Genomic DNA, 27,944 nt, shown 5'->3' on the forward strand with positions numbered 1-27,944 from the left:
TAAGTTTGACTCTCTGAGGTTTCCGTCGATTCTCCCAGCGTGCCGTTCGCCGCTGCTAGGCAACCGTGTGGCCTGGTGCCTAGCTTGGAAAGGGTAGGCGTAGACTGAGCCGGGAGAGGCGGGACTCGGACTGCCAAGTGGGCGGGGCTCTCTATAAGAGGTGGGCGGGGCCAAAGCTTTAACGCGCTTTCGCAATCTCAGCATTGTCTCCAGAGGCTCAGAACGTAGTAACTCTTTGGAATCTGCTTTGATCCCGCAAAATCGCGAACGACTGACACTTGAGTGCCCACCGCCCTTTTTTTTTTTTTTTTTTTTTGGCTCGGAACTCAGTGTAGATTTTCATTCAATTCTATTGCACCGATTGATGCAGTAGTATTGTCCATCTTTAATCTTATGCCCTTCACAACTTTGTGATAATTATATTAAGGATAAGTGTTAATCTAAAATTTCGTTTAAAAAAATGCCATTACTTTACTAGGACAGCAGTAACAAGGGCAATATCAAAAGACGCCTGATGAGACTTCGGAGCTCAATTTGGTCTGGTTCGGTACTGAAAGCGCAAGAATCATTTGATTGTAAGAATAATGCATTGTATTCTCATTCAAAAACCCAAGTTAAAGTTGTATTTTTTAAATCATTAAGTGATTCATTGTATATTTTTCTTATCAAAAATCATCACTTGATTTTACATTTTCAATGTTGCTTTAAGTTGTATAATTAAGTACTGAAAAAAATACTCCTACTGAGAACTAATGCTGGATTATTTCCTTCTTTTCTTTTCTTTTCTTTTCTTTTCTTTTCTTTTCTTTTCTTTTCTCTTTTCTTTCCTTCCTTCCTTCCTTCCTTCATATCTCTCTCTCTCTCTCTCTCTCTCTCTTTCTTTCTTTTTAAAACATGTTGTTCCAAAACGTGTTTTTTTTAAAATTTTTGATGGGGACATTACAAAGAAGTTTTTCCCTATTTGGAGAAACAAAACAAAAACAACCCGACAGGGTTGGGATGATGAACAATACTGAGGGATTGTTCTGGTGGAAAGAACTCTGCACTTAGAACAGGCCTGGATTAAAGATGTCATAAGCCTTAGTTCCAGCCACTATTTATCTAGAACTGGTGCTGTCAGGCCTTGTGATCTAGGAGAGAAGCCAGAAAGCTAACATTCTGGACCATTTCAGTTTTTAAAACATTGGCTCAAAGTGCTTGCCAAGCTAAGTAGGCCAGGTGCAGCCCAGGCCACTAGATTCCTATCTCTAATTTAAATTAGAAGCTGTTTAGAACAGAGAGATTGTTTATTGCTACTCTCTACGCCCCAAACAGGTCCACTCATTTGACAGTCAGTAAATGTGTTGAATAGAAGAAGAAACCGACAATGTCCTTAAAAGTTAGAAAGGGGACAGGGTGAGATGACTCAGTGGATGAAGACACTTTTGGGTTGAAGACTGTGTAGTCTCTGGGCTCATTTCAGGATGGCCTTCCTGCTGACCTTCTCATGTGCCCCATGGCACCCATGCCCACCAAAGAAATGAATACAATGGAATTATATGTTAAAAGGAATAAGATAGTTGTAGTGACTGCATAACATCTTTAAAAGAGGGATTGATAATAGTTTAGTATAACTTTATTTATTTCTCTCCCTGTGTGTATAATGTATGTACTTGCATGTCTGTGAGTATGGACATTCACATCCCTTGCCATGGTGCTGGTGTGGAGGTCAGAAATTGGGCACTGCCTTCTACCTTAAGACAGGGTCTCTTTTTGGCTGTCCACAGTATCTGATGACAGGGCAGCCCATCAGCTTCAGAGGATTCTCTGCTTTGTTTTAAGTAGGGGCAATGGGATTACAGATGTCTGCTGTGCCTGGTTTTATGTGAGTTCTGGACATTTGAACTCAGGGCCTCATGCTTGGCCCTCCAAGTGTTTTAGCTACTGAGGCAACTCCCCAGCCTGATATTATTTACTGGGTATTTGTTATAACTTCATACACAGAAGTTTATATCTTATATGATTTGTCTACAATTTTAAAATATATTTTTAAAAGATTTGTTTTATGTATGTGAGTGCATTGCAGCTGTCTTCAGACACACCAGAAAGGAGCATCGGATTCCATTACAGATGGTTGTGAGCCATCATGTGGTTGCTGGGAACTGAACTCAAGACCTCTGAAAGAGCAGTCAGTACCCTTAACCACTGAGTCATCTCTCCAGCCTGTTTCTATAATTTTTACAAAAATAATTAAAACATTTTTGAGATCATAATATAATGACATCATTTCCCCTTCCTTTTTCTTCCTCCACACCCTCTCAAGTACCCCTCCCTTTTTCAAATTCATTGCCTCTTTTTCTTTGTTGTTACACACACACACACACACACACACACACACACACACAGAGGTACAATCTGTCCAGTCAGAATAATGTTATTTGTATGTATGTTTTAAGGGCTGACCATTTAGTATTGGATAATCAACTTGTATGGTCTTCCCTGGGTGAGACTATTTTTCAGATCTTGGCATTCATTAGTTGCCTGTGGTTCTTTATCTAGGGTTGAGGCTTTTCTTTTCTGTCAGCATGTTGTTGTTCACGTGCCCTTATTCGGCGCGTGTTTAGGCAGTTATGTTGGTGGAACTTCATGAGTGTAGCTTCTGATATTTACAGTCTCACTGCAAACCCCTTGCTTCTCTGGCTCTTCTCATCTTCCTGCCCCTTCTTCTACAGTAGTCCCTGTGCCTTAGCTGCAGGAGCTGTGTTGCCAATGTATCCGTAGGGACTGGGCTTTGTGACTGCATTCTGATTGGACTTTGTTTTCAGTAATGATCTCTGTCCTATGCAAAGAGAAGGTTCCTTGATGAGTGGTGAGGACTGCACTTATCTGTAGGTAGAAGGACAAATGTTTAGAGTGTAGTTAGGGACTGTCCCGGTTTAGTAAATGGATGGTTGTAGGTTCCCCTTTAAGATCCGTGACGTCACTAGCCCTGAGTAGATGACAAGGCTTCCAGGACCAGGTACATTTCTCACATGTTGAGCAGGGTCATAAGATCTATTAGAGAGTTGTTGGTTCCCACCAAGGTATGCATGCCTCTATTGCAACCTTAGAGTTATGGCACCATGCTGGTCATTGATGTGGTTTGTAGGGCCATAGCTGGGTAGTACTGTTGGTTGCTTCTTTCCTTTGGAAACCTGAGTAGCACCTTCTGGTACCATGAAAGATAGTCCCCAGGGAGGAGGCTCTCAGGCTAATCTGAACCCCTTGTCTGAAGTGTATTGTGTCTTCAGTAATAGGGACTTACTTTCCTCCTTTGCGGGTAACCAAGGGCAATAGTAATAGTCTATAATGTTTTAGGAGTCTCTTGGACAACCCTGACCAACAACTAAAGAGAGAGCTTCTCATACCTGGTGTGGTGGTTTTTGTTAGCCGGTCTATGACTCTTACAGGGAGCACTCAGATGGGGAATTTCACTTAAACTGTATATGGACATTTATATACTGACTTAAGTGTATTGTAGGTATTTTAGGTAGATAGTGAAAGAAGGATTCCTTGTGACTATTTCTCCTGTTATTTTATCCTCCCTCCTCCTGTATTTATTTCCCTTCCCTTCCTAATCAGAAGCCCCTCATTTCTTCCTTTAGATCCCTGGTGTCTTGCTATTTCCCTCTTGTTTTCTTTAATTGTTGGTGTGTGTGTGTGTGTGTGTGTGTGTGTGTGTGTGTGTGTGTGTGTGTGTGTGTTCCTACAATTAAATTTTTAAATTTTACTTTATGCGTATCACATAAAATTTATGTTTGGCCTGCATATATGTACCACACACAGACAGTGCCCGTGGAGGTCAGAAGAGGGTATCCAGTCCCTTGGAACTGACATTACAGAAGGTGTGAACCACCGCATGTGTGCTGGGAATCAAACCCAGGTTCCCTGAGAGAGCAGCCAGTTCTCTTAACTGCTGAGCCATCTCTCCAGCTCCCCTATAATCTTATGTAGGACTCTATGAGGAAATGGGCTGAGGAGGATGAGGTTACTAGTTTAAGGCCACATGGCCAGTAGATGGAAAGTTAATGGCCATCTGATTTGCAGTTTGAGCAAATCCACTCCCAGGGAGTGGGCATTCTGGGATGATTACAGTGTCTGAAAAGTGAGGAAGGCTTGAGCCAGGTAACAGCCCTTCTGTGATTTCATTGCTTTGACATTTCTGATGGTGGCTTCTTTTTGAGATGGAGGTCTCACTCTACAGCCTTGGCTGGCCTGAACTTTGCTATGTAGATTATACTGGCCCTGAGTACATAGAGGTCTGCCTGCCTCTGCCTCCTAGAGTGCTGGGATTACAGCTGTATGCCTGTCTCTACTGGTTGTAATTTAGTAAGACTTTTCAAAGATGGTAACATTTTTGTAATGATAAAAGAAGGGAAAAGGATGCTGATATTTTTAGATTTTTTTTTTCATTTTGAATGTGTGTGTTTGCAATGCATATACATGTGTGTGTGTGCAAGCATGTTTAACATGCAAATATGCATATGCCAAAAGTCAACACTGAGTGTCTTCCTTAATTCCTTTTCCATTGGTAGCTCTCTCTCTCTCCCTCTCTCTCATTCTCTCAACTTTATGCACATTAGTATTTTGCCTGCCTGTATGAAGGTGTCAGATTCCCTGGACTGGAGTTACAGATAGATAGGTGTGAGCTGCCATGTGGGTGCTGGGAATTGAACCTCTGAAATAGCAGCCAGTGCTCTTAACCACCGACTCATCTCTTCAGCCCCTTTATCTCATTTCTTGAAACTGGGTCTCTCACTAAACTTCGAGATTGCAGTGCAGTTAGACTAGCTGACCATCAAGCCTTGGGATTCTCCTGTCTGCCTCCCCAGCGCTGAGGTCATAGGTGCAATGCCATGCCTGGCTTTTACGTGGGCTCAGCTGGGGAGCTGGGTTCAGGTCCTCATGCTTGCACTTGCACGGCCGCTGAGACAGCTCCTCATCCTGTTGTTTTGCTTTGTTTTTTTTTTCCCCTGTTTTTAATATTATTAATTCATATTTCTTCCTCTCCCTCCCCCCTTCTCCCTCAGCTGCCCCCATTCTCTCTCCCCCCACCCCGTGTGTGTGTGTGTGTGTGTGTGTGTGTGTGTGTGTGTGTGTGTGTGTGTGTGCAAGCCAGAGAGCAGCTTGCAGGAGTCAGTTGCCTCCCTCAACCGTGTGGATCTAGTCATATTATCAGGTTTGCTAGCAAATGCTTTTACTCACTGAACCATTTCCCTGGATCTGCTTTCATTTTTGTTTTTGAGACAAAGATCCCATGCTATAGCCAAGGATAGCTCATAACACATGTAGCCCAGGCTGACTTCAAACTCCTATTAATCATTCTACGTTGGTCTTCTGGGCCACTGGGATTATAGTTATGAGCATTTGGCTCCGATAGTTATTTTGAACTATAGGATCAAAAATGTGTTTGTTTTTTGAGATGTCAGGGTCTCACTTTGTAGCTCTGGTTGTCTTGGAATTTACTATGTAGACCAAGCTGGGCCCCCAAACTCATGGAGATCCAATTCCTTTTGCCAACTAAATCCTAGGACTAAGGTACCCCCTCTGCCAGGGAGCTACTGTGCTCTGGCCCCTTGGCTCCCTTCCATTCCATCCCGATTATTTCCGGGATTTGCCACGCCCAGCTCTCACCCGGCTTCCTTTTCTACCCACCGTATGCTCTGGGAGTTGACTGCTCCACCAGCCCACCCCTGAGACCCTTGCTCGGGGGAAGGGTTGCATTACCAGCCCCACCCAAGACCCTTGAATCCTCTGATAAAGGACACACACTTAGCTTGTCACTTTACAGCTTGCCTTTTGTGGCAGAATTGCTAGGCACAGATACCTCCTGCCTGGAAAGGCATGCCCTTACCAATTTATAATCTCTGTCTCTCCTTCTGCCCTAAACTTAGTGGCTTGTTCAGTTAAATTAAACATCTTTGGAGGCCGTAGATCTTACATGATTGCTGCATGCCTTTCATTCCACAGCATGACAGAAAAAGCCCCTCTCTCTTTCCCTGCATCTCTTTGTTTTTTCTTGGGATCCCAAAACTCACCTGTCGCTTCCATCCAGCAATTGGTTCCTGGCTTCTTTATTGACAAGGTAAGAACCAACTGAGGAGCAAGATGTTAGCAACAGAACCTCTCCCCTTACATTAAGGTGTGCCCACCCCACCCCATCCAGCATTAAGCATTTTTGTTTGTTTTGTTTGATTGCTTGTTTTAAGACAGGATTTCTCTATGTAGCTGTCTGAACTCACTCTGTAGATTGGTCTAGCCTCAAGATCCACTAGCCTCTGCCACCCAAGTGCTGGGATTAAAGGGGTGTGCCACCATCTGGCTTGTTTTGAGACAGGGTTTCTTTGTGTAGCCCTGGCTGTTCTGGAACTGTCTCTATAGACCAGGCTGACCTCCAACTCAGAGATCTACCTGCCTCTCTGCCTGTCCAAGCACTGGGACTAAAGGTGTGCACCACAACTGCCTGGTATTAAGCGAGTTTTTAAACATCCGTAAAGTCTTTGTTGTAGTTACTGAAACAGACTTGTCATTTTCTAGGTGAGACTGAGGCTGAGTGGGTAAGTCTCTTGTCACTTGGCATGGCAATTTAGAAGGGCTTTTGAAGATAGTCTCCCAGACTTGCCATTTGAGCTCATGGTACCTTTATTTGTTTCTCAATTCTTCTTCTTCTTCTTCTTCTTCTTCTTCTTCTTCTTCTTCTTCTTCTTCTTCTTCTTCTTCTTCTTCTTCTTCTTCTTCTTCTTCTTCTTTTGACCAGCATTTACTTATATGGATTTGATAGATAACTATAATTTTATTTTAAATTGAAATCTGAACCACATGACTGTCTAATGTATAAAAATAATAACCCTTATGTGTGTGTGTGTGTCTGCTAATTCTCTAGAGGACTAGAATACTGCAACATTGGATTTTGTCTTAACCTGTCTATAGCTATGAACGTGGCAGATGAGTCCCAGTGGGACGAAGCCGTTTGTACCTTGTCAGGTTGTCAGCATCCACAGTGCTGGGCATCTCTCCGACGGATTGAGAGGGGCCATCCTAGGATCCTGGACCCATCCCCCAAATCTCCCAGAGAAACTGAAGGTGTGTTAGCTAACCTCCATCATCTTCTCCACAAAGCCCCATGCTGTTTCTGTTTGGTTTCTTTTCTCCAAGCAGCAGGTTACATTTTTTTGCTCTGGTGTGCTTTCTCAGATAAACTCCCGACACTCACCATTGTAAACATCACGGATACCTGCTTGTGGACCCAGAAGAGGGTGGCTCAGCAACAACCATCAGAATTTACCTTCCCCAAAGATCGTCCCTCATTGTCGAAGCCAGCCTCCAAACGTCAGAGCAGGTCAATTATCACGGACTCTTTCCTTAGCAAACTGTGTCTCCAAATCCCAGGTCTGCACTTCTCTAATCCATATAGATGACTCTGAGAAGGCTACATTTAAAAGAAGACACTAAGGGCTGGGGATGTGGCTTAGCATGTATGAGGCTTTGGATTTGATCTCTAGTATTATTAACAGCAAAACAGTCAAATGGAACCTATCCAAAATTAAGTCAGTGGTAAGTGGAGAGAGGGGAACCCAAAAGGAAACTGCCAACAAGTGTTCCAGGACTAGGGTAGTTTGCCTGTTGCCTGGGTGATATAATTAATGAAATTCATTGTCACTGAGTTCTGAAGGGTTGACATTTGAAATCAAGAGTCAGAGAGCTGTTTCTTTCTGGGCCCCTCTCCTAGGAGATGGCATCATGTCCCTCAGGCTTCTTGTGACCCTTACTCTTGGTGTGTCTTAACCCTAATATCCTTTTATAAACATACTAATGCTGTTGGGTAAGGACCCACCCACAGCACCTTATCCAACCTTAGTTATTTCTTTAAAGACTCTGTCTCCAAATATAGCCACAGTCTGAAATACTGGGCTTAAGAACTCAGCAAATGAGTTTTTAAGTGTCAGGACACAACTTAGCTGCTAATAGGGCAAGCTTGTCAGCCTCTGCAGGTCAGCAGAGAGCAGTATCCACGTGCCTGCCTACCTGCCCTATTTTCTTGACAAGGTCTCTTCATAGTCCCCACTGTCCTGAAACTCACTAAGAAGACTAGGTTGGTCCTGAAGTCAGGGATCTACCTGTCTCTGCCTCCCAAGTGCTGGGATTAAAAGCATGTACCACCATGCCTGGATCATGCGGTCTTTCTTATTTATTTATTTATTTATTTATTTATTTATTTATTTATAGATATAAAACTACTTGTAAGCTCTTAGGGTTTTTGTTTAATCTCTTGCAGAATCCAGGAGTCTAGGGACCCAGTTTTGCTGAAACATGAAACTGCAGTGTAAGAGTCTGTGGAAAACTCAGCATTTAAAATACAAAGAAAGACCTTGCTGGCCAGAGTCCAAGCTATAGTGGCCGCCTTTTAAGTGGTTTCTTTTCTCTAGTCCATGTAAGCAATATGGTAGTTTTCCTTAGGTTTAAGGTAGACTAGGACTACTCTCTAATTCACTAGGACCCGAGCTCTGGGAAAACATCATTCACGTCCAGCCAGAACCTACACTGGGCCCCACATCTGTGCACACAGGCACAGAACACACTTCTGCTCCTGCCAGGCCCCATGTGCCAGCACTGCAGAGAGCCCTCTCACCCGTTAGCTCCTGTTGCATCTGGTTTCCTTCTGCTCTCGCTGTCTGCCTCAGCCTTTGTCCTAGACTATTCCCATATGACTTTGTGTGGTCTTCTGCCTGTCCGTCTCTCCTCCAACACTTTTACATTCTGGCCAGCAGCTTACGCTTCTGGGAATAATGATCCCCCCCCCCATCTCCACACTCAATCTTTTCCCTCTAGTTTGCTCACTATGGAGTTGTAGCCTACGGAAGGGACTCCAGCCAGATTGAAAATATGGCCCTGGCAGGCCTTGCCCTTCTCCCCCCCATTCCCTCTGCATTGCTTTAAAAAAAAAAAATCCATTAGATTAGATTCCTAAAGTTAGCCCTCAAGGTCTGTTCCTTTTTTAGCCACTTGCTCCTCCTGAGGCTGACTACCAAGGTACAGCTGTCAGAGTACTGAAGCTCAGCAAACAAAAGCCCCCTTTGGCTGGCCTAAGCATGCTCAGTTAAACAACTCACCCTAACACGATGCTTCCCCCTTTACCTTTATAAACAGCCATTTTCCCGGGCACCACTGTAGTGAGAATTTTTGTTTCTTTAAAAAAAAAAACAGAAATATTATAGGAATGTGTTTTCATTTTAATCCCAAGTGTGGGATAATGGAGCTGCTTCAGACTGTCCACAGCAGATGACTGTGATTTGCCTCGTCCTCTAGCAGGGATGTGATTTTGCCAGCTGCAGATTCTTTTTGCCAGTGTTTGATATTTGGAATTCTGGGGTCTTTTCAGAGGCTATATAAATGGTAGAGCCTTGACAGAGGTGGCTGGCTGGCTGGTTAGTGGTTGGATGCTTTTGTTAATGCTTATGCTTATAAAGGGAATGGAAGGTAGCCTGGGAGATTTTGGCTGTGGACCTGTAACATCCCAACTCTCCATAATCAGAAAATTAGCCATCCATCCTTCCACAGACTCCTTCATGTCACTGTGGCTTTGGGAGAGGGGACATCAGTTCACGGTCTCGTTTCACTGAAATGTCAGTGCTGAGGAATGGAAAGATGGCTTTATGGTTAAGAGCACCAGAGGGCCCAGGACAGAGCCCGAGCGCTCTTTTCCTTCCTGTGTCTCGAGTGGAAGCTCAGGTTCCTGTTGAGTGACTGAATATGTCCTCCACTCACAAGGCTGAGTTTCACACCTTCCCGTTCTCCCAGAGTGCTGATTCTGCTGAAGTCTTCCAGCAGTGGTCGTTCCTGCCGAGCTTGTGGATACGTCCCAGCCCTGCACCCTATTCGCTCATCTGGATTTTACACCCTTTGAAAGCAGGAGTCACAGCATTCTTTGTTTAGTTGTGTATGCATTTCATGGATATAGTTGTAGTGGTGGTGGTGGTGGTGGTGGTGGTGGTGGTGGTGGTGGTGGTGGTGTTTCCAGGCTGGGTGCTGGGATCCAACAGGAGTTCGTGTGTCTCATGGGAATAAGATGGTGTCTGGGCTTTTCTCCCAGCTGGGGAGGGAAAACCCACCAGCAGTCAGGGGTATCCAGTGTGGAATGTCCTAAAAGGGCTGCCACGGGGCTATGGAAGCACAGGCAAGGCTTCCTAACTTAGGGCACCCCCATGTGCACAGCAAGCATTGGACCCAAGCCTGAACTTAGAGCAGCACAGGAGGAGGAGGAGGCCTGCATGCGGGAAGTCGGCAGGAAGAAACTTCCAAACTCTAGGAATAGCACATGCACGACCTGCAAAGGAGAGGATGTTCTTCAGGAACATTGAGCAGGAATGCCATGAGCACGGAGGAAGCTGAGCTGCAGAAATAAGAGTGGAAATTGAGCTCTCCATCCCAGGAGAGTTCATGAACCAGGACATGTGGAGTCTTTGTTTTCACATACTTCCATATTACTCTTTCATTCATAACGTTAAGTTGTCTTTAAAAATAAGGAGCAAATGATAAAAAAGAGTATTGACAGGATGTCTTTTTCTCTTTGTGTGTGTGTGTGTGTTTACAAGCATCCAGGCAGAACACTGCACATGTGGAAGTCAGAAGACAACTTTTGGGAATGGGCTCTACGTTTCCAGTGTGGGTGTCCAGGATCAAGGCTAGGTAGCCAGGCTTGCGCAGCAAGTGGCCCTTAGTACACTGTTATTTAGGGCACCATGCCTAGTTCTGTATAGCTACAAAGAGAGGGCCTGGGCTATGGATTAAGTTGGATGAGATGGATAGTTATAAAGTGCAGTGTATGACGCGCATGGAGTGGTTACCTGTGTTTGCTGACAGTATTAAATCCAGGACCTTTGGGTTGGAGAGATGGCTCAGTGTTTAAGAGCACTGACTGCTTTTCCAAAGGTCCTGAATTCAATTCCCAGCAACCACATGGTGGCTCACAACAATGTGTAATGGGATCTGATGTCCTCTTCTGGTGTGTTTGAAGACCCCAACAATGTACTGTTGCTACATAAAAGAAGAAATAAAATCTTAAACAAACAAACAAAAAATCCAGAGCCTTAATAGTAAATAGATGGACTTTCTTCAGAATATAAACTTTGTTGTTCCATTGGCTTCCCCACTTTGTCTCTAGTTTTATGCTTGGAACATATTTTATCCAGGTCTCCGAAGGCTTTACGTGACAAAGATGTGACTAGCCGTTCTCCTAGGCCTCTCAAAGTAAGTCACAGTTTAAAAAGTTGCTTCCTCTACATTTTCTCTTTATTTGTGGGGATATTTTGCCTTTGATATTATTGTTTCTTAAACATTTTCTTTTCTTTTTTTTAAAAAGGATCTATTTATTTACTTTATGTATATGAATACACTGTAGTTGTACAGATGATTATGAGCCTTCATGTGCTTGCTGGAAATTGAATTTGCTCACTCCAGTCAACCCCGCTCACTCCAGTGGGTCTCTCTCTCTCTCTCTGGCCCAAAGATTTATTTATTTATTATTATAAATAAGTCCACTGTACCTGGACTCAGATGCACCAGAAGAGGGCAGCAGATCTCATTATGGGTGTTTATGAGCCACCATGTGGTTGCTGGGTTTTGAACTCAGGACCTTCAGAAGAGCAGTCAGTGCTCTTACCCACTGAGCCATCTCGCCAGCCCACATTTTTTATTTTCTTCTGTGTGGTTGTTTTGCCTGCCTGTATGTGTATGCACCATGTGTGTACCTGGTGCCTGCCCTCCAAGGCCAGAAGAAGGCCTTGAATCCCCTGGAGCTGGAGTTATAGATGGTTGTGAGCTAGGAATCAGCCTTGGGTCTTCTCCCTGACCTGTTTCCCCATCCCCAATATTATTCTTCACGATAGATGTAGTTTGAATGAGGAGGCTGGTAAGAGCTGTCTAGTATTGGGTCCTTACTATATACAAGGCTCTGTGCTAACAACTTCACATGCTAGACTGTATTTAGAGACCCCAGAGTAATTTGTGAATGTTTGGAATAGGGAAGGATTTTCTCTCTGTCTATATAGAACATGTCCAGCTTTTAAGTAGACATTCTTTTTTTTTTTTTTTTTTTTTTTTTTTTTTTTTTTGGTTTTTCGAGACAGGGTTTCTCTGTGTAGCCCAGGCTGTCCTGGAACTCACTTTGTAGACCAGACTGGCCTCGAACTCAGAAATCTGCCTGCCTCTGCCTCCCGAGTGCTGAGATTAAAGGCATGCGCCACCACACCTGGCTTTAAGTAGACATTCTTATTATAAGAAGAGAACTTAGATTGCTGAAATGTCAGTCTTAAAATGGGCCTTAAGGTCATCTAGTCTGATGGCTTTCTGACTTTAAAAACTGTGATCCATGGTTAGACAGAAATTTTATATATATATATATGATAATGTCATCATGAAATTAATTATTTTATATAACTAAAAAAATTTTAAAAGTTAGATTTTACAGTCAAAAGGAGCATAGAATAACTTTTGCCCCCACCATAGGGGAAGTATTGTGGTACTTTCTACCCTGTCCTCTCCCTTCCTTTATTTTTCTTCCTTCTTAGTTTTGTTTGTTTGTTTGTTTGTTTGTTTGTTTTTGTTTTGAGACAGGGTCTCACTATGTAGTCCTGGCTGGCTTGGAACTTACTATGTAGATCAGGCTGCCCTAGAACCCATTTCTGCCTTCCTAAGTCAGTTCTGATCAGCAGGCAAAAGATTTTTTTCTTGATAACTTTGAAAAAAGCTTCAAATGAAATACGGCCTAGATGATCTACAGGATTTCCTTGAACCCTAGTGCCGTGTGATCAGTCCCAAGGGTGGGAGAAATTAGCAAGCTAACTCATCTGGGTATCTGTAATTATAGACAGGGTGAACTACAGGAAGAAACCTTGGTTACCAGCACTCAGTATATTTCTGCTGCCAGACTTCAGGCTGCATCACCTGCAGGGGAACCTAAGGTTTTGCAGTGGACCGGTAGAAGGGATAGCATCCCTATCCTCATGGAAGATGGGTTGGCTTTCCTAAATTCTATACTAATGTCATGGAGAAGCAAGGAAGGTTATTGTTTAAAATTCCTCCCTGTGAGAAGTCCGGGTATTGGTATCTGATACAGGAGGGTAGAATACTCTGAAGGTGATTTGGGGGATTAAAAATGTCTCTTTTTTTTTTCTATTCAATTTTATTATTTTATTTTACATGTATGAGTGTTTTGCCTGCATGTGTGCATGTGTACTGTGTCTCTGCCTGATGCCTGTAGAGGTCAGAAGAAGGTGTCAGAACCTGGAACTGGAGTTATGAGTGGTTATGTACTACTGGGTAGATGCTAGGAACCAAACCCAGGTCCTCTGCAAGAGCAACAAGTGCTCTTAACCACTGAGCCATCTCTCCAGCCCCACAAATGTCTGTTTTTCTTTTTTTTCTTTTTAATTATTTTCTGAATCACCAGTTTGTTTTGGTGAGCATAGCAAGGTGGTGTTTGGCCCAGAGCTTAGTTTCAGCAGGAGGCTGGGTCTCAGATCCCATTGTTCTTCTGTTTCTAGCTCTCAGTGTTGAATTTGAATGAAGCAAAACTTCCTCTCTCTGAAAATGTCAGTAACATGGTTGTGACCTGGGTTCCAGAAGAAACGGAGAAGGACGTGAGGTGAGCGTCTTCTCTAGAACTTAGAGACCTTGATGCCTGAGCTCCTTAAACTCCCTGAGGTCTTCTGCACACCCCGTCCCTTTTGTGATCTCCCTCTTAGCTCTCTCATTATAAGCAGCAGCAGGCCAAACACAGAAAGTGACCACGACTTGCTCCTGCCTCTTTCTACACTGGGGTTCTGTTGTGATGTCCTGTGAGATGCATGCTGTGGGAATTCTCCACTTCAAATTCTATATGGAAGTAAATAGCAGAGACAGGGTGGTCCAGGTTACTTACTACATTTATTTGTTTTATATATACATGCATGCATGTGTGTCATAACACAGGTGTAGTGGTCAGAAGACAATTTGTTGAAGTTGGTTCTTCTCCTACCATGTGAGATGGAATCCAGAGCTCAAACTCAGGTAGTTGGGCATGACTTTACACTTTTTTTTTTTTTTTTTAACATTTATTTACTAAGGGATTAGCAGTATGCCAAGAGCCTATGCAGAAGTCACAGGATGACTAAGGAAAGAAAATCAGAGGAGAAATTGCAGTAGGTGGTGTTCTCCTTCTTTTCCACCATGTGGGTTCCAGGGACCAAACTCAGCATCAGGCTTGGTGACAGCACCTTTACCTGCTAAGCCATCTTGCTTTCCTTCCTCCCAAAGCTAAATTTGTTTGTGAGGTTTAAGATAAATAAGTGTTGGACCCATGAGATGACTTAGCAAGCAAGGACCCTTCCCACCAATCCCAGTGACCTGCGTTTGATCCCTGGAACACACGTGGATAGACTGAGAGAAGTGACTCCCACAAGTTGTTCTCTGATCCCCACATTGCACAGTGGCGTGTGTAGCCTCAGCCCCCTCAATAAATACATGTAAAAAAGACACTCACTTAAAAAGAAACACATTTGTGTTTTTTAATTGTTATTGTTTTGTTTTGTTTCCCCTCAAAAACGAGGAAAAGAGCCCTCAGTAAAACATAAAATTCTGATCTCAGCCCCGAGGCCTAGGGCATCGATACAGAATGAATAGTATATCAGACTTGTATCTAAGTAGCAGGGAGGCCTAGAGGCTGGCTATCACTGACTACTCTAGAAAAGGTGTTGGCTTTTCCTTAACAATCACTAATGTTCCAGTTCTTGTTAAGTGACTAAATTAAAACCGTAATAACAAAGTAGCCTCCTCATTTTTAGCAACCTTGAGAATTTTTTCCCATTTTCTCTTTGTGCCCAAATAGTCTTTCCTTACACGTGCATTTGTGTGTATGCATCACGCTGTCACCGATGTGAGCCATACAAGTTTGTTTTACACGTAAAGGAAATGTGTGGAAGGTGGGCCAGGGATAGAATGGTGAATATATGGGAGAAGAAACCTGTAGCTTCCTGCCATCTCCAGGCTTGTCACTTACAGATGGCCTTAGTGTCTCTATTTAAAATATCTGGGAATGAGTTTTGCTTTTTCTTATTTTAAGCCCAGTTCAAAAGACTGATGTTTCCAGCTGGCCTGGGAAGAAAAGGAGAAAGAAACTGCGAAAGGTGAGTTCTGGGCTTTGTCCCTTATGAAGTGATTCTGTAGGGTTGATGGCTTTCCCACCCCTAGCACACCCTCTTATATGAATGGACAAATTCCATTACCCAAAGGGTAAAAGAAACCCTTTCTTTAAGAATAGCTGCAGACGGGCTTTAGATCCCTTCCCTGTCTACTCTCTGTAGGAAGGTAATGAGTACTTTGAAGAGAGGAAACACTGGCCATCCAGGGAGGACTTTTGTCAGAGGCAAGCTAATCCCCAGTGTGATGGGGCAGTATTCCAGTGGACCAGGGGTTACTAAGATCTGGGTTTCCAAACCTGCCTTCCTGGTAAATGTGACCTGTATCCCTCAAAGTCGTCCCTGCTCCATTTCCTTCCTTAACCAATCCCCACTTCAGTTTTCTGTCTGGCATCTCATTAGATGGTTATTGTTGATTTGTTCAGTGGATAAAGGAATGAATGGCCTCTACAGAAAAACAAGTTGATCTTGGCTTGATCTCAATGGAATAGGATATTAGAAGCCCAGCAAGAGAGAAGTTGGGTGTCTTTCATGATGGAGAAGTGGGGACATTGAAGGAGGCCTGTGTGTTATTTGTTGTTGTGGCTGTCGCCAAAATACCTAAGAGAGAAACTTCACAGGAGAAGAGATTCCTGTCCGCTCATGTGGTTGCTTGGTCTCATGAGTCTGGCAGTGTTGGGATGGTAGGAGCATGAGGCAAAAGATGCTCAGGTCGTGATAGACTGGCTGCAGAGAGAAGGGAATGCAAGAAGCGGCTAGGGAGAGATGTGGCCTCTAGGGCCATGTGTCTACATGCCTGCTGCCACCAACCAGGCTCCACTTCCCCTAACTGCTTCCCAGTTATTCTCCATCAAGTTATGACTTCATTAAAGGGCAATCCATTCCTTACACTCCTGTAAGGGCCTCAGAACCCTTACAGACATATCCAGAGGGTACTTCACTGATCTATTTAATGTTTTTATTTACTATCATTGACATCATCGTCATCAACATCGTTGTTGACATCATCATTGTCATTATCATCATCATTGTCATCATCATCATAATTATTTTTTGTGTGTGTGTGTGTGTGTGTATGGGTATAGACATCAAAGGGCAAGTCTTGGGAGTCGATTCTCTCCTTCCAGCATGGGTTTCAGTTTGTGCAGCAAGGGCTGTTTACCACCGAGTCCTGCTGCCTGCCACCCTCAGTGTTTTAATTCCATCAAATTAACACTGGAATCAAGGAGCGTCATTTGTCAGGGAGGAATATTGGTGGGAAGAAACAGGCTTGACAAGGACGCTTCCCTTGCATTGTTTCTCTTCCAGAAAAGCAAGCCATCTCTGTACTACCCTGGAAGGCAGTACTCGAGAAGTCCAGCGGCAATTGTACCTCCCCCCTCCCCAGAACACCACTTGGAGCAATTAAGTCCTGAAGCCATACCACTATGGGCTCAAGTTGGCATGCTTCCCCAGGACCTGCTGGAGGAGTGGTGAGCACTGTGGAGCCAGATGGAGAGAGCCAGACCCTGCTTTTCATTGAAGCTGAGTAAAGGCAAAACCATGTGCTCTGAGGAGAACAGGGAACCAGCTGCAACCCCGCTTGTTTGTGTCTACTGACAGGCAGGGTGACAGTCACCACTGCCACTGCCATCCAATGCTGACCATCTACTGGGCTTGGGCAGAGCACATTATGTGCACTCTCATTTGAAATTCTCTTCTCCTTTTTTTTTCTCACAGATTAATTATGGACATTTTGCCCATTTGGGAGGCAAAATCAAAATGGTGTATGTGGTTAGGAGTGTGACACCTTTGAATTGTATATTGAAACTTAACTGGCTTTGTGAATATTGGTAACTTATTCGGCTCATTTCTGCTTAGCACTCCTCATTTACACACCGAGGAGGGTGATAACAGCTGCCCTTGGGTGCTGGAAGGGGTGAGTGATATAGAGCACAGGAGCCTGGCATTAAGCAAGCCCTTAGGAGACTCAGTTGTGGTCATGCTAGTTAAGCAGGAAATGCATTACTGAGGGAGGCCATGCAAGCCTTTCTAGAGCCAAAGGGGAAATATCTTCAGATGTCAGCCCTTTTGTCTTTCTCTTTAGCCCCACTCTCTGAAAAGAGATGCTGCTGACTGTCTGCTGTCTCTGTCCCCTTTAGCATCTTGGCACATGAGAAATCCATAATTGGCCCTGAGGTGAAGATAGAGTTGTCCAAGATGAGAAAGAGTCTTCCTCTGGAAAGGAGGCGACCTGAAAGTGCTATCTCATCTAAGATGTATCTGACTATCCAACGCCTCACCCTGCAAGTAAGAGCCACAGGCCTCAGAGGAGGCCTACGAGAATATCAAGCCCATCGGTCTTCAAGGCAGAATTGGTTTTCTGTTTACACTTTGTTCTGCTCTGCTACTCTGGACCCAGGCCTTGAAGATCGGAGGGCTGGATTGTATGGAAGTAGAAGTCAGTATAGGGGGACGGGCAAGGGGAGGGATGCCTCTGGTTCCAACTCCTTTCCCTCTGTCCTTGGACTTTGCTACAATCCTGCTGCCAAACATTGGTTTCTCAGAAAATGTTTATAGACTAGGTAGATACATGTATTTGGGGCAAAGAAAGACCCACAGAAAGGTATTTTGTTAACCCCCACCACCGGCAGAGACCATCACTGCGGTATCCTGCTCGTCTGAGGAAGCTTTGCCCCAACCTGAAGCAAGGTGAGGGCCTTGCTGGGCATGGATCTTCAGGTACCACCCTGCCCCCAACACCACAGACTTCTCTAATGTCACATGGTCCCTGTTCAGTTCTGTTTCCTGCCATAGTCACATGAAGAACTCAGGAAACTCCAGTTTCAGAGCAGTTTATTGCTTGGTCCTGGTCAGGGAAGGAAGAGTCACCATAGTGGGGCCAGTCACTGTAGGTAACCTAACAGAAGGTGTGGGATGCCAGTGGGGGAGAGGACTGAGCCAGCTTTTCTGGTTGCCAGATTCCTTGATGCAGCAGGGGAAGGCGAAAACCTTTCCTCCGAAACAGGTAGAGTCTTGAGGGAAGCCTGTGGGGTGTGGGTATGGCATGGGCTGGAAAGGGGTACCTAGGAGGAGGGTTCTCCCCTGCCTGCCGGCTGTGGGGATGAGATTGCGCTGACAGTCATTTCAAATTCTTTCTTTTTGCAAAAGTTTTCTTCACTTCCCAAAGTCCTAATTCAGTTCCTTCTCATGTTGGTTTTAGGAGCCTAAGAAGAAAGCCAAGAGAAATGTCAAGGGCCAGTATGGTATGTATACGTCGACATTTACAACCCTCCCTTAGTCAAGTAGAATCCTGGGATGTGGCAAAGGGCAGACGTCAAGCATCCTTTTGTCACTTTGAAACTTACCTGTGTCAGGCATTCAGACTTGTTCTGGGAAATCTCAGTCTGGCCAGCTGGCCCACCCCGGGTCATCCTCAAACTGGATAGACACTGAACAAGCAGCTTAGGCCATGTGCCTCTTCACGTGGGCGTCTGAGAGAGGACTGACTCATAGTTGGAGTTTCTTCAGACCTTGCTTTAGAAAGAGCAGAGTGGTGCTGGGGTGCAGGGATACACGCCTATACCGTACCTCACAGGCTGAGGCAGGAGGGTTGGGAATTCAGGTTCCATAGACATATCCTTTTCTCAAGAGCCCTCTGGCTTCCACACTAGAAGCTGGCAAGTTCTGGGGTTCAGCTGGCAGTCAACACATGGTTTTAACAGTAGCCAATACTCAACAGGCAGCCTTTTTTTGACTAGTGTTCATGTTGAAACCTAGAATAGTACATCTCATTTTGGAGCTCTGATCTCATATGACTGAGGGATACATGTAGTACCGTTTGGCCAAATTTCCCAGCTTGAATGCAGAGTGGGAAGGGCAAGGAAGACTCACTCTGAATCTTGTTAAGATTGTCCTTCCTTGTTCAGACTGTGTGCTGCTGGCTTTTCTCTGCAAACAACAGGATTTTCAGAATACTCTCTGAAATCTGGGGTCCTGAGTGGAATCAGGCAAGATGTACCTGAGACCTCTTGCTTTGTGTCCTGTCTCACTATTGTCTCTGGTATCAGCAACATCTGTTAGCCTGCAGGTCTACAAAGGGTTCTAAGCCTTTGGTTGGAAGTAGAAGAGGCTGAGGCTCAGGGTATGGAAACTCATAAATAAGTACATTTTGAAAATGCATATATATATATATATATATATATATATATATATATTTTTTTTTTTTTTTAAAGGCACACCTTGACAAAAAGGAATTCACAAGGTTCCACTCCCCACTACCAAGGTCTTATCTCGTCCTGAATAGGGTGCTACTCTAAGGGGTCGGCTAGAATTGCAGCAATGGGACATGAAGTGCCAATAAGGAGAAGATTGAACTGGCTTTGTATTACTAGGTCACATAATTCCAACAGGGCCAAGGACCAGCCTTGGCTTGGGGAGGGGTTCTCAGGAAGGGGTGGGGTTTGAGATCTGCAAAAGAAATGCCCTGAAGTCAAATTGTGGGCACAAGCTAACAGCCTCTGTTCTGCTCAAGACAGCTTTCTCTGGAGGTCTCCAGACAGCTCATCCAAACAGCTCAGCTCTCACAGATCAAAGCCTAGTCTTTCATTTACATATCAATTCAACCCTTCACCCCAGGTTCCCTTTAGATTATCCCACTAGTCATCAGATTTTTGTTTTGTTTTTCAAGACAGGGTTTCTGTGTAGTCCTGGCTGTCCTGGAACTCACTCTGTAGACCAGGCTGGCCTCGAACTCAGAAATCCACCTGCCTCTGGCTCCCAAGTGCTGGGATTAAAGGTGTGCGCCACCACTAATCAGAATTTTTTGACCTTAGTCCCTTGACTCCTAGGGAAAGACAGCAAGCACATTTTTCTTTACATTGCAAGTGAAGTCAGAGACCTGCCTGCCTTTGAAAGCACAGAAACTAAGCTGTTCCTACCATGCCTGGGCCTTAAATTAGCTCTGTCCCAGGCTGGCCTTGAACTCTGGAATCTGCCTGCTTTTGTAAGCACAAACAATAAACTTAGCTGGGTGGGATCTTGGCCTGTTATCACTTTCCAAATCTCTTATTCTCCTTCCTTCATATCTTCCTGACAAGTTGGCTCCTAGTGGAGCTGTCCCTGTTCCTTTAGGACTGTGAAGCCTCTCATATAATTCATATTGCATCCTTATATTTTGCAGAGTTGAGAAATCCTGTTAATATATTTTAAACTCATGTTTTTAGAGTTCTTTCCCACAGTCTTAAGGGCTTTCCTGAAAGTAACAGCATTTATCATCTTTGCTAAGGACACAGACACACCCTTGCTTCCTGGACTCTGTCTCTGATTATCATGATTATCATGTCATTAACCTTGACATTGAGAATACCCCCCAGGTAACCATGGTATTGAGAATATTCCCTGATAGCCATGGCAAGGAGAGACTATTTCCTGAAGAAGGAACATGAATATATATATATGTGTGTGTGTGTATAAAAAAAATAAGTCTCACACCCAGCAACCTTCAACAGTCATGGAGGCCTATGGCCCTGCTGGTTCTGTTCCAGGGGAAGAAACCACGTCGGGCCATTTCTTCCATGACAGTGTAGGACTCAGAATATCAGGACAGGAAGATCAACAAACGCCGTGGGAAGAAGAGGACATAGAGAAAACATCTGCAGAGACACATGTGAGTGTCCACCAAGGCCTCTGCTGGGGCCTAGTTTCAACCATCTCTTACTGTGTAGCAAACTACCTCAAAGTACACGCATAGATGATCTATTAGTTTTTTTCTTGAAACAGGCTCTTGTTATGTAGCCCAGGCTAGTCTAGACCTTGCTAAGTAGCCTAGGATGGCTTCAGATTTGGTCTTTCTGCCTCAGCCTCCTCAAGTCTAATTACAAGCTCATAAGTCTGTGGGTTGACTGGACAGTCATTCTTCTCCTACTTGAGGTCATTTAGTGCTACTGGGAGGGGTGATTAGCATAGTTTGCCTGTGTTCTCTTCTATGATTTCTAAATGGTTTATTCATGCTTAATGACAAACCAGTCATTTTCTGTCTTTTAAAAACACATTTTATTTTGTGTATGTGCATTGCTAGAGATAGAGGGGGAGAGAGAGGAGAGAGAGACCGAGAAACAGAGACAGACAGAGGGGAGGGGAGGAGGAGGGGAAGGAGAGGGGGAGAGGAGGGGGAGAGGGAGAGGGAGAGGGAGAAAATGTATATTGTGGATGTGAAGTGCTGACAGAGGCCACAAGAGAGCATCAGATCACCCGGAATTTGACTTGGAATTGAGGGGTAGATATTTGCTTTCTGATGTGGTTGCTGGGAACTACACTCCACAACAGCAACAATTTCTCTTAACTGCCGAGCCATCCCTCTATCCTTTTCCCCCCCCCCTTTAATTATTAATCATTTTAATCTAGTTGTTCCTTAAGCAATTTATTTAGAGCTAAAACATTGTTACTTCTTATACCATTTATTGGCTGAAGAAGTCACCATTTCACTCAAATTCCCAGGCATAAAACTAAACCATGTCTCTTGATGAGAGAAATGGCTATTCTGGCAGCCATCTCTGGAGGCAGGGCCCACTTAGTTGATTTCTGGAAATGGGGAGAAGTGGCCCTAGTTTCATCTAGTTGGTCTGGGAAGCAAAGTGTGTGTGAGATGGGCTTGCTTTCAGTTCCAGGCAGTGGGTCTTTACCCTGTCTTAGATGTCCAATTCCTCCCAAGATAAGTGTGTTTTCGAAAACTCTTTTAGTTCCCTAAGGTCTAGATTCACATTTCTTCTGCTTATCCTAATGAATTTTAGGTTTCCTTAGAAGAAGTGTATGAGTTTGACAAGTACTACACAGAATACTACGCCACTCCGGAGAGTAAGTGGAGCTGTCTTAGTAAGTGCCCGAGGATGGGGAGAGCTGACCCTGTGCTAGTCAGGGTGACTGGCTTTTCAGGAATGGGGTCTGGTCTGTAGGTGTGAGTGCAGCCTTTATCCTTTGGAGAAGTCCTAAAGAGACCCTGGTCTTTCCTGAAGTGCTGCTTGTTACTGTCATGCTGTTAATGGTTGGGTCTTCTTTCAGGCGCTGTACTATATGAGACAGTTTACCAGAACCTTGATGATGACGAGGAGACTATGGTGGGAATCAAGGCTTCCAGCAAAGACCGTAACCTCAAGAACCTTTCTGCAATGATGGACGGCATCGGCTGGAACCCTGAGCTCAAATTGCTGAGGATTCTTCAGGCCACTGAGGAGGAAGATGAGGAAGGCCATAATTCTAGGGCACAGAGTAAGACGTCTCTAGAAGCTTAGCTCAAATCATCACTTTGGGCAGCTTTAGCCAGAGAGTTCTTGGTATTCTGAGGACAACAACCTTGGACACAGGGAAGAAAAGAGAGAATGTTGTTCTCTGGATCCTCCAGCAGGACCAGGCCCTAGATACCCTGTATTCTTCATTTACTCTTTACCTCCAAAACGAGTAAGAAAAAGCCCTAATCCTATGGAATATAGGCAGCTTTTCCATCATTAAACACAACTCCTTCTAGCAAAGACTCTTTCTCTGTTTCTAGGAAGAGATGAGGTAGCACTTGCTTGTGTCTGTTTTTTTTTTGGGGGGGGGGGCGGGGGGAAATCCCTTTTATTTCTTTTCAGAAGTGTTTGCAGTGCTGGGAAGCTGGGCTCAGGTTATGGGAGCCTCCATAATATCCCTAACTGCTGCTCAGTCCCTAGAGATGGTTCTCTTTGGCAGTGGGGCCTGCACCATTGTTGAGTGATAATCACTGTGTAGTATTCCCACCTAAAAATGTATTATTTGAAGAAAGGTTTATCTTATCCATAAATAATTCAATATGTATCTTTAAAAGAAAAGCACTAAAAATCTAAAAATTATTTCATTCTACAGAATTAATACTGATTGATTTAAAATATCCAAGCATATTTAAATTTCCATGTGTCACTAAGGTTTTTGTTTATAGTGACATAGTCACATTAGGATTCAAACAAGGTCCATTAAGTTGCACTTGCTCAGTATGCTCTGTTCTCTTTTCATCGGTACATCCTCTCCTTCTTTCTTCTCCTCTTCCTAGAATTCATACCAACTCTGAAGAGCTTAGCTTTCCAGTTTCTAAGAAATCTAGTCTGCAGGGAAATGTCAGTGTTTACAAAGACCCGAATTCCAGAGTCTTAGGAGCCTCCTAACTTGGTTTTAAATGGAGTTTTCTCCATCATGTTTTAGTCCTTTAAAAAACTTTTAGCAGGGTGGTGCTGGCACATGCTTTTAATCCTAGCACTTGGGAGGCAGAGGCAGATGGATCTCCTAGTTTGAGGCCAGCCTGGTCTACAGAGTGAGTTCCAGGACAGCCAGGGCTACACAGAGAAACCCTGTCTTAAAAAAAAAAAAACAAAAACAAAAATCCCAGAAATCTTTTAACTGTTAAAAATTCAAAGTTGCATGAAGAGTAAAGGGAATATAATATAATAAATATAATATAATATTGCATAATATAATATAGCAAAATTCTAAAGTTCTAAATACCTGGGGCATTGTTAAGAAAGGCCCTTAGAGCCAAGCATGGTGGCACACACCTTTAATCCCAGCACTTGGGAGGCAGAGGCAGGCAGATTTCTGAGTTCAAGGCCAGCCTGGTCTACAAAGTGAGTTCTAGGACAGCCAGGGCAACCCTGTCTTGGGGGAAAAAAAAAGGCCCTTGGTTGGGTTGGATCACTTAGTTTAGAAAGAAACCTACTGTTTGTTTGTTTGTTTGTTTGTTTGTTTGTTTCTAGCTAATGTTGTTTCTAATGGAAGGAGATGTCTCTAAGGCCAAGGATAAGCATACTTTTTTTAAAAAATGTAATTCTTTGAGAACTCTATAATACACGTAATGTGTTTTGATCATATTAGCCCCCGTGTCTCCCAAGAATACTTTCTTGAAGTCTCACTTCTTCTTTTGTATTTGGCTGTTGACATCTGGAGCTCTAGAATTCTCCGACTCTCTCACATTTGCCTCCATGGCCTCTGCGTGGCTCGTTCATGAGACTGTTGTCTGAGTGTGTGATGCCGGGTTTGAGGTGGTTAAGAAAGGGCTAGTTAGAGGGGATGCATCCAGAGCTTGGGCATGGGGCTTGGGGTCTCTGCAGGTGTGACTTACCTGATTACAGTGGGAGCTGGAGACATGACCGATGGACAGTGGACTTAGATCCCACTGGATGTCAGTGTGGTATCTCAGGGAATCTATATGCGAGGCTGAATGACGATGGACTTCCAGTTCATGAGAGTACACTGGTGTCTTAGTTACTTTTCTATTGATGTGACAAGACACCATGACCACAGCGAGTTATAAAACAAAGTGTTTCATTTCCTCTCATGGTTTCAGGGGCTTAGAATCCATGATGATGGATGGAGTGAAGACATGGCAGCAGGAACCACCGAGAGCTTACATCTTGGTCTAATAGTATGAGACAGAGAAGGAGAGAACACTGGGAATAGTACAAGTCCTTTGAAGCCTCAAAGCCAGACCTCCTCCAACAAGGCCATATCTCCTAATCCTTCCCAAACAGTTCCACCAACTGTGTGGCAAATATTCAAATGTATGGGCCTATAGGCACTATTCTCATTCAAACAACCACAACTAGTCAAGTAGGAGAACAGTGTGTGTTATCTTGATTTATAATCCTTAAATGCTCAGACATGCTTTGGTAGACTGGTTGTATACTTTTCTCCTGTAATATTGAGGGTTTAAGGCAGGTGGAATGGCTCAGTGTGTGGAAGTACCTGTAGTGCAAGGCTGAAGACCCAAGCTCGATCCTTGGGTCCCATATTGGAAGGAGGGAACTGGCTTTTGAAGTTTGTCCTCTGTCCTCCATGTGTTATGACATGGCTCATACCTGCCTACACACACACCTACATACCACAAATATAAAACAAATTAAATAAAATTTAAGAAAAAGTTGGATTGCACATATTGTCTGGTAGTAGTTTTAAGGAGGGGGAATTTAAACCCATAGTTTTAAAGGTGAGGACTTGGAGCGGGAAGGGTAGATGTGACCTTAATGAGATTGTCAACTGGGAGTGATGAAACTGGGAAAGACTCTGGGTCTCCTAGGGCAAGGTCAGATCTTTTCACTTCTGCTTTTCTTCCTTCATTCTCCAATCCAAGTCCCACTGTCTATCACCATGTTCAACCAGTGTCTGACTTGTCCCCCTGCCCGGCAGGCTACTTGTCTTCCTCTGTGATCAATCAGTGGGTCCCAGGGATGGCAGCCCCTATTTGGGGTCAATCTTATTTCATTTCTATTTCCTCCTTTCACTAGATTATTAAAGAAAGGTTCATTTTATTTACAAGTACTTCAATATGTGTCTCTAAAAGGAAAGCATTTTAAAAAATCAAAAAATTATTTCATTCTGCAAAAATTAATAATGATTGCTTGATATCGAATACCCAAGCATATTCATATTTCCAAACTTAGTCTTGTTGTTGTTTTTCCAGTTGATACCTTCACAATAGAATTCAAACAAGGCAGGCTGAAGAGATGGCTCAGCAGTCAAGAGCCCTGGATATTCTTTCAGAGGACGCAGGTTCGATTCTCAGCACCCACGTCACAGCTCACAACTGTCTGTAACTCCCATTCTAGAGTACCTGGCACCCTCGTGTAGACATACATGCAGACAAACCAGCAATACACATGAGTCACACAGGGTCCATAGGTTGCACCTGCTCAGTATGTTCTGTTTCTTTAATTTGTGGGTCCTCCTTTTCTCTTTCTCCTTTCTTAGAATTCATTTGTTAAAGAAATGGGTGGCTAGGCTTGCAGTTCTCTGTGTTCTGCTTGCTGCTGGGTGCATCGCCGTGGCAGTGTCTCACTCCTTTCTCTGCCTTGTTTTCTGAAAACTGCCGCTGAGGTCTGGAGGCCCAAGCTGATCCAGGCTCATTGACAAAGATTCCACAGATGGCATCCTGTGCTTTGACTGGGGGGCCGGGGGGGTGGGGGCATGACAGGGTTTGTCCTTAATTGTCAATAATGATCCTCGTTTAGCATTTAAAAAACAGATTGCTCTTTCTGGTTTTGTGTACCGGTGTTTTGACTGCATATATGTATGTACACCATGTATACACCTGGTGCCTGTAGAAGCCAGAAGAGGGTGTCAGATCTCCTGGAACTGGGGTTATAGACGATGATGAGTCACCATGTGGTTTCTGGGAATTGGACTTGGGTCCTCTGCAAGAACAGTGTTTTAAACTACTAAGCCAACTCTAGCCCCTTGCTTGGCTTAACACTTACATGATTTTATTAAATCTTTGGGAATATCATTCATACTCACAGTGTATTTTGATCTGGATCCTATTCCTCCCCTACCTTTTCCCAGATCTACCTCCCATGCCCCTCCCAAATTCATGTCCCCCCACCCCAGTTCAATTTGTGCTGCCCGTGTACTCAGGGTGCAGAGCCGTCTGCTGAACATGATCAACCTACTGGGGCCACACACTGAAAAAACCCGACTCTCCTCCCTACTGTCAATAACACCTCGACTGTGGGTTGGGACTTCTCTCTCTATGCTGGGATGTCGACTGCTTCAATTGACTCTGTTGTCCTTTGTCCGTCACATGCGTGAGATGGCTCACACCTGCCTGCGCTCATGCTTACAAACCACACGTACACAATACTAATAAAGTTGAAGAGAAAGCTGGGGTAAGATTGTGCAGCTCTTGTACAGATGGTCTCAGCTGCTTTGAAGTCAGCCGCTGTCTGATGTGGGTTCTAGGAACTGAACCTGGGCTTTCCACAAGAACAGTTTGCACACTTACCCACTGAGCATCTTGAGAGATTCATAATTTTCTTTGTCTAACTACTTCAGCTATACCAACTAGTATGCTGTTAGTAGAAGTGCTGAAAGCAGACATCCTTGTCTTATTGATTTTAGGATGAAAAAGATGCAGTCTTTTACCATAAAGTATATTGTTAGCTATAGGTCTTTTCATAGAAGTCAATACTAGATTAATTTTTCTTCTATCCTTAGCTTGCTGAGAATTATTTTGTTAACTGTGAAAAGACATTGGAATTTGTAAATGCCTTTTGTTTTTCTATTCTAATGGTTATATATTTTTGGTTGTTTATTCAATTTGCTAGTGTTGAGTTCTGCCCCCTGACTCCCAGCATAGCTGCAGCCATTTTGTTCCATGCCCACCAGCTATTTCATATTGTTGCTGTAATCTGCCTGTCAGTCATTGGCACAGGAAAATAGCTTGACTCAGAGCAGGGTCATGCTGAACACATGCCCTGTTATGTTCTGTATGTTCTATATAAGATTTGTTAATCTTAAGAAATTCCACAAAGCTTCATGTAGGACCCATCAAGTTAAAGGTCAATATGAACTGTCATGTCTAAAATATCTTGAGTCAGAGCTGACCACTGGGCAGCACTTCCTGCGCCTGCATATGAGCTCATTGTGGTTTTTACAGGTTTTCTTTCCTTATAATCCTCCCCTGAGAAATGTTTGTTGTCACTGTTCAGAATAATTCTGAGCTATGTCTAATGATCTAGTCAGTATTAGGGTGTGCGTTCAATAAACCATCCCTGTCTGACTGAGATTGATGTTTGTGTGGTTTGTTGAGCGACTCTAGGGCCCCAACAGCTAGTTGTGTCCATGTCTTTCTTTTTTCTTCTTTTTTTTTCTTCCTCTCTTCTTCTTCTTCTTCTTCTTCTTCTTCTTCTTCTTCTTCTTCTTCTTCTTCTTCTCCTCCTGCTCCTCCTCCTCCTCCTTCTTCTCCTCCTCCTCCTCCTTCTTTTCTTCTCCCTCCTC

General features: G+C 43.9%; 1 protein-coding gene across 13 annotated transcripts; it reads left to right on the forward strand.

Annotated features, from left to right (window-relative positions):
- 4933430I17Rik (RIKEN cDNA 4933430I17 gene) lies at positions 1-27,730 on the forward strand. 13 transcript variants are annotated; one of them, XM_011249971.3, is made up of 16 exons: positions 1-93; positions 479-575; positions 6,949-7,101; positions 7,213-7,357; positions 11,208-11,265; positions 13,560-13,660; positions 15,116-15,179; positions 16,500-16,663; positions 17,333-17,480; positions 17,825-17,912; positions 18,152-18,198; positions 18,394-18,436; positions 20,717-20,838; positions 21,962-22,025; positions 22,230-22,436; positions 24,520-27,730. In XM_011249971.3, exons 2-16 carry the CDS (start codon positions 515-517, stop codon positions 24,525-24,527), a joined length of 1,473 nt encoding a protein of 490 aa, XP_011248273.1. In that variant the 5' UTR covers positions 1-93; positions 479-514; the 3' UTR covers positions 24,528-27,730. The 13 variants fall into 13 exon arrangements, 12 of the variants coding, with proteins under 12 accessions (XP_011248273.1, XP_030109245.1, XP_030109244.1 ...); XM_006537736.4 differs by lacking the exon at positions 24,520-27,730 and having other exon boundaries at positions 11-93; positions 484-575; positions 22,230-22,714; NM_177607.4 differs by lacking the exon at positions 24,520-27,730 and having other exon boundaries at positions 66-93; positions 22,230-22,691.
- The last annotated feature ends 214 nt before the right edge of the window (positions 27,731-27,944 follow it).

This window comes from Mus musculus, chromosome 4, assembly GCF_000001635.26.
Source record: "Mus musculus strain C57BL/6J chromosome 4, GRCm38.p6 C57BL/6J".
Taxonomy (NCBI): domain Eukaryota; kingdom Metazoa; phylum Chordata; class Mammalia; order Rodentia; family Muridae; genus Mus; species Mus musculus.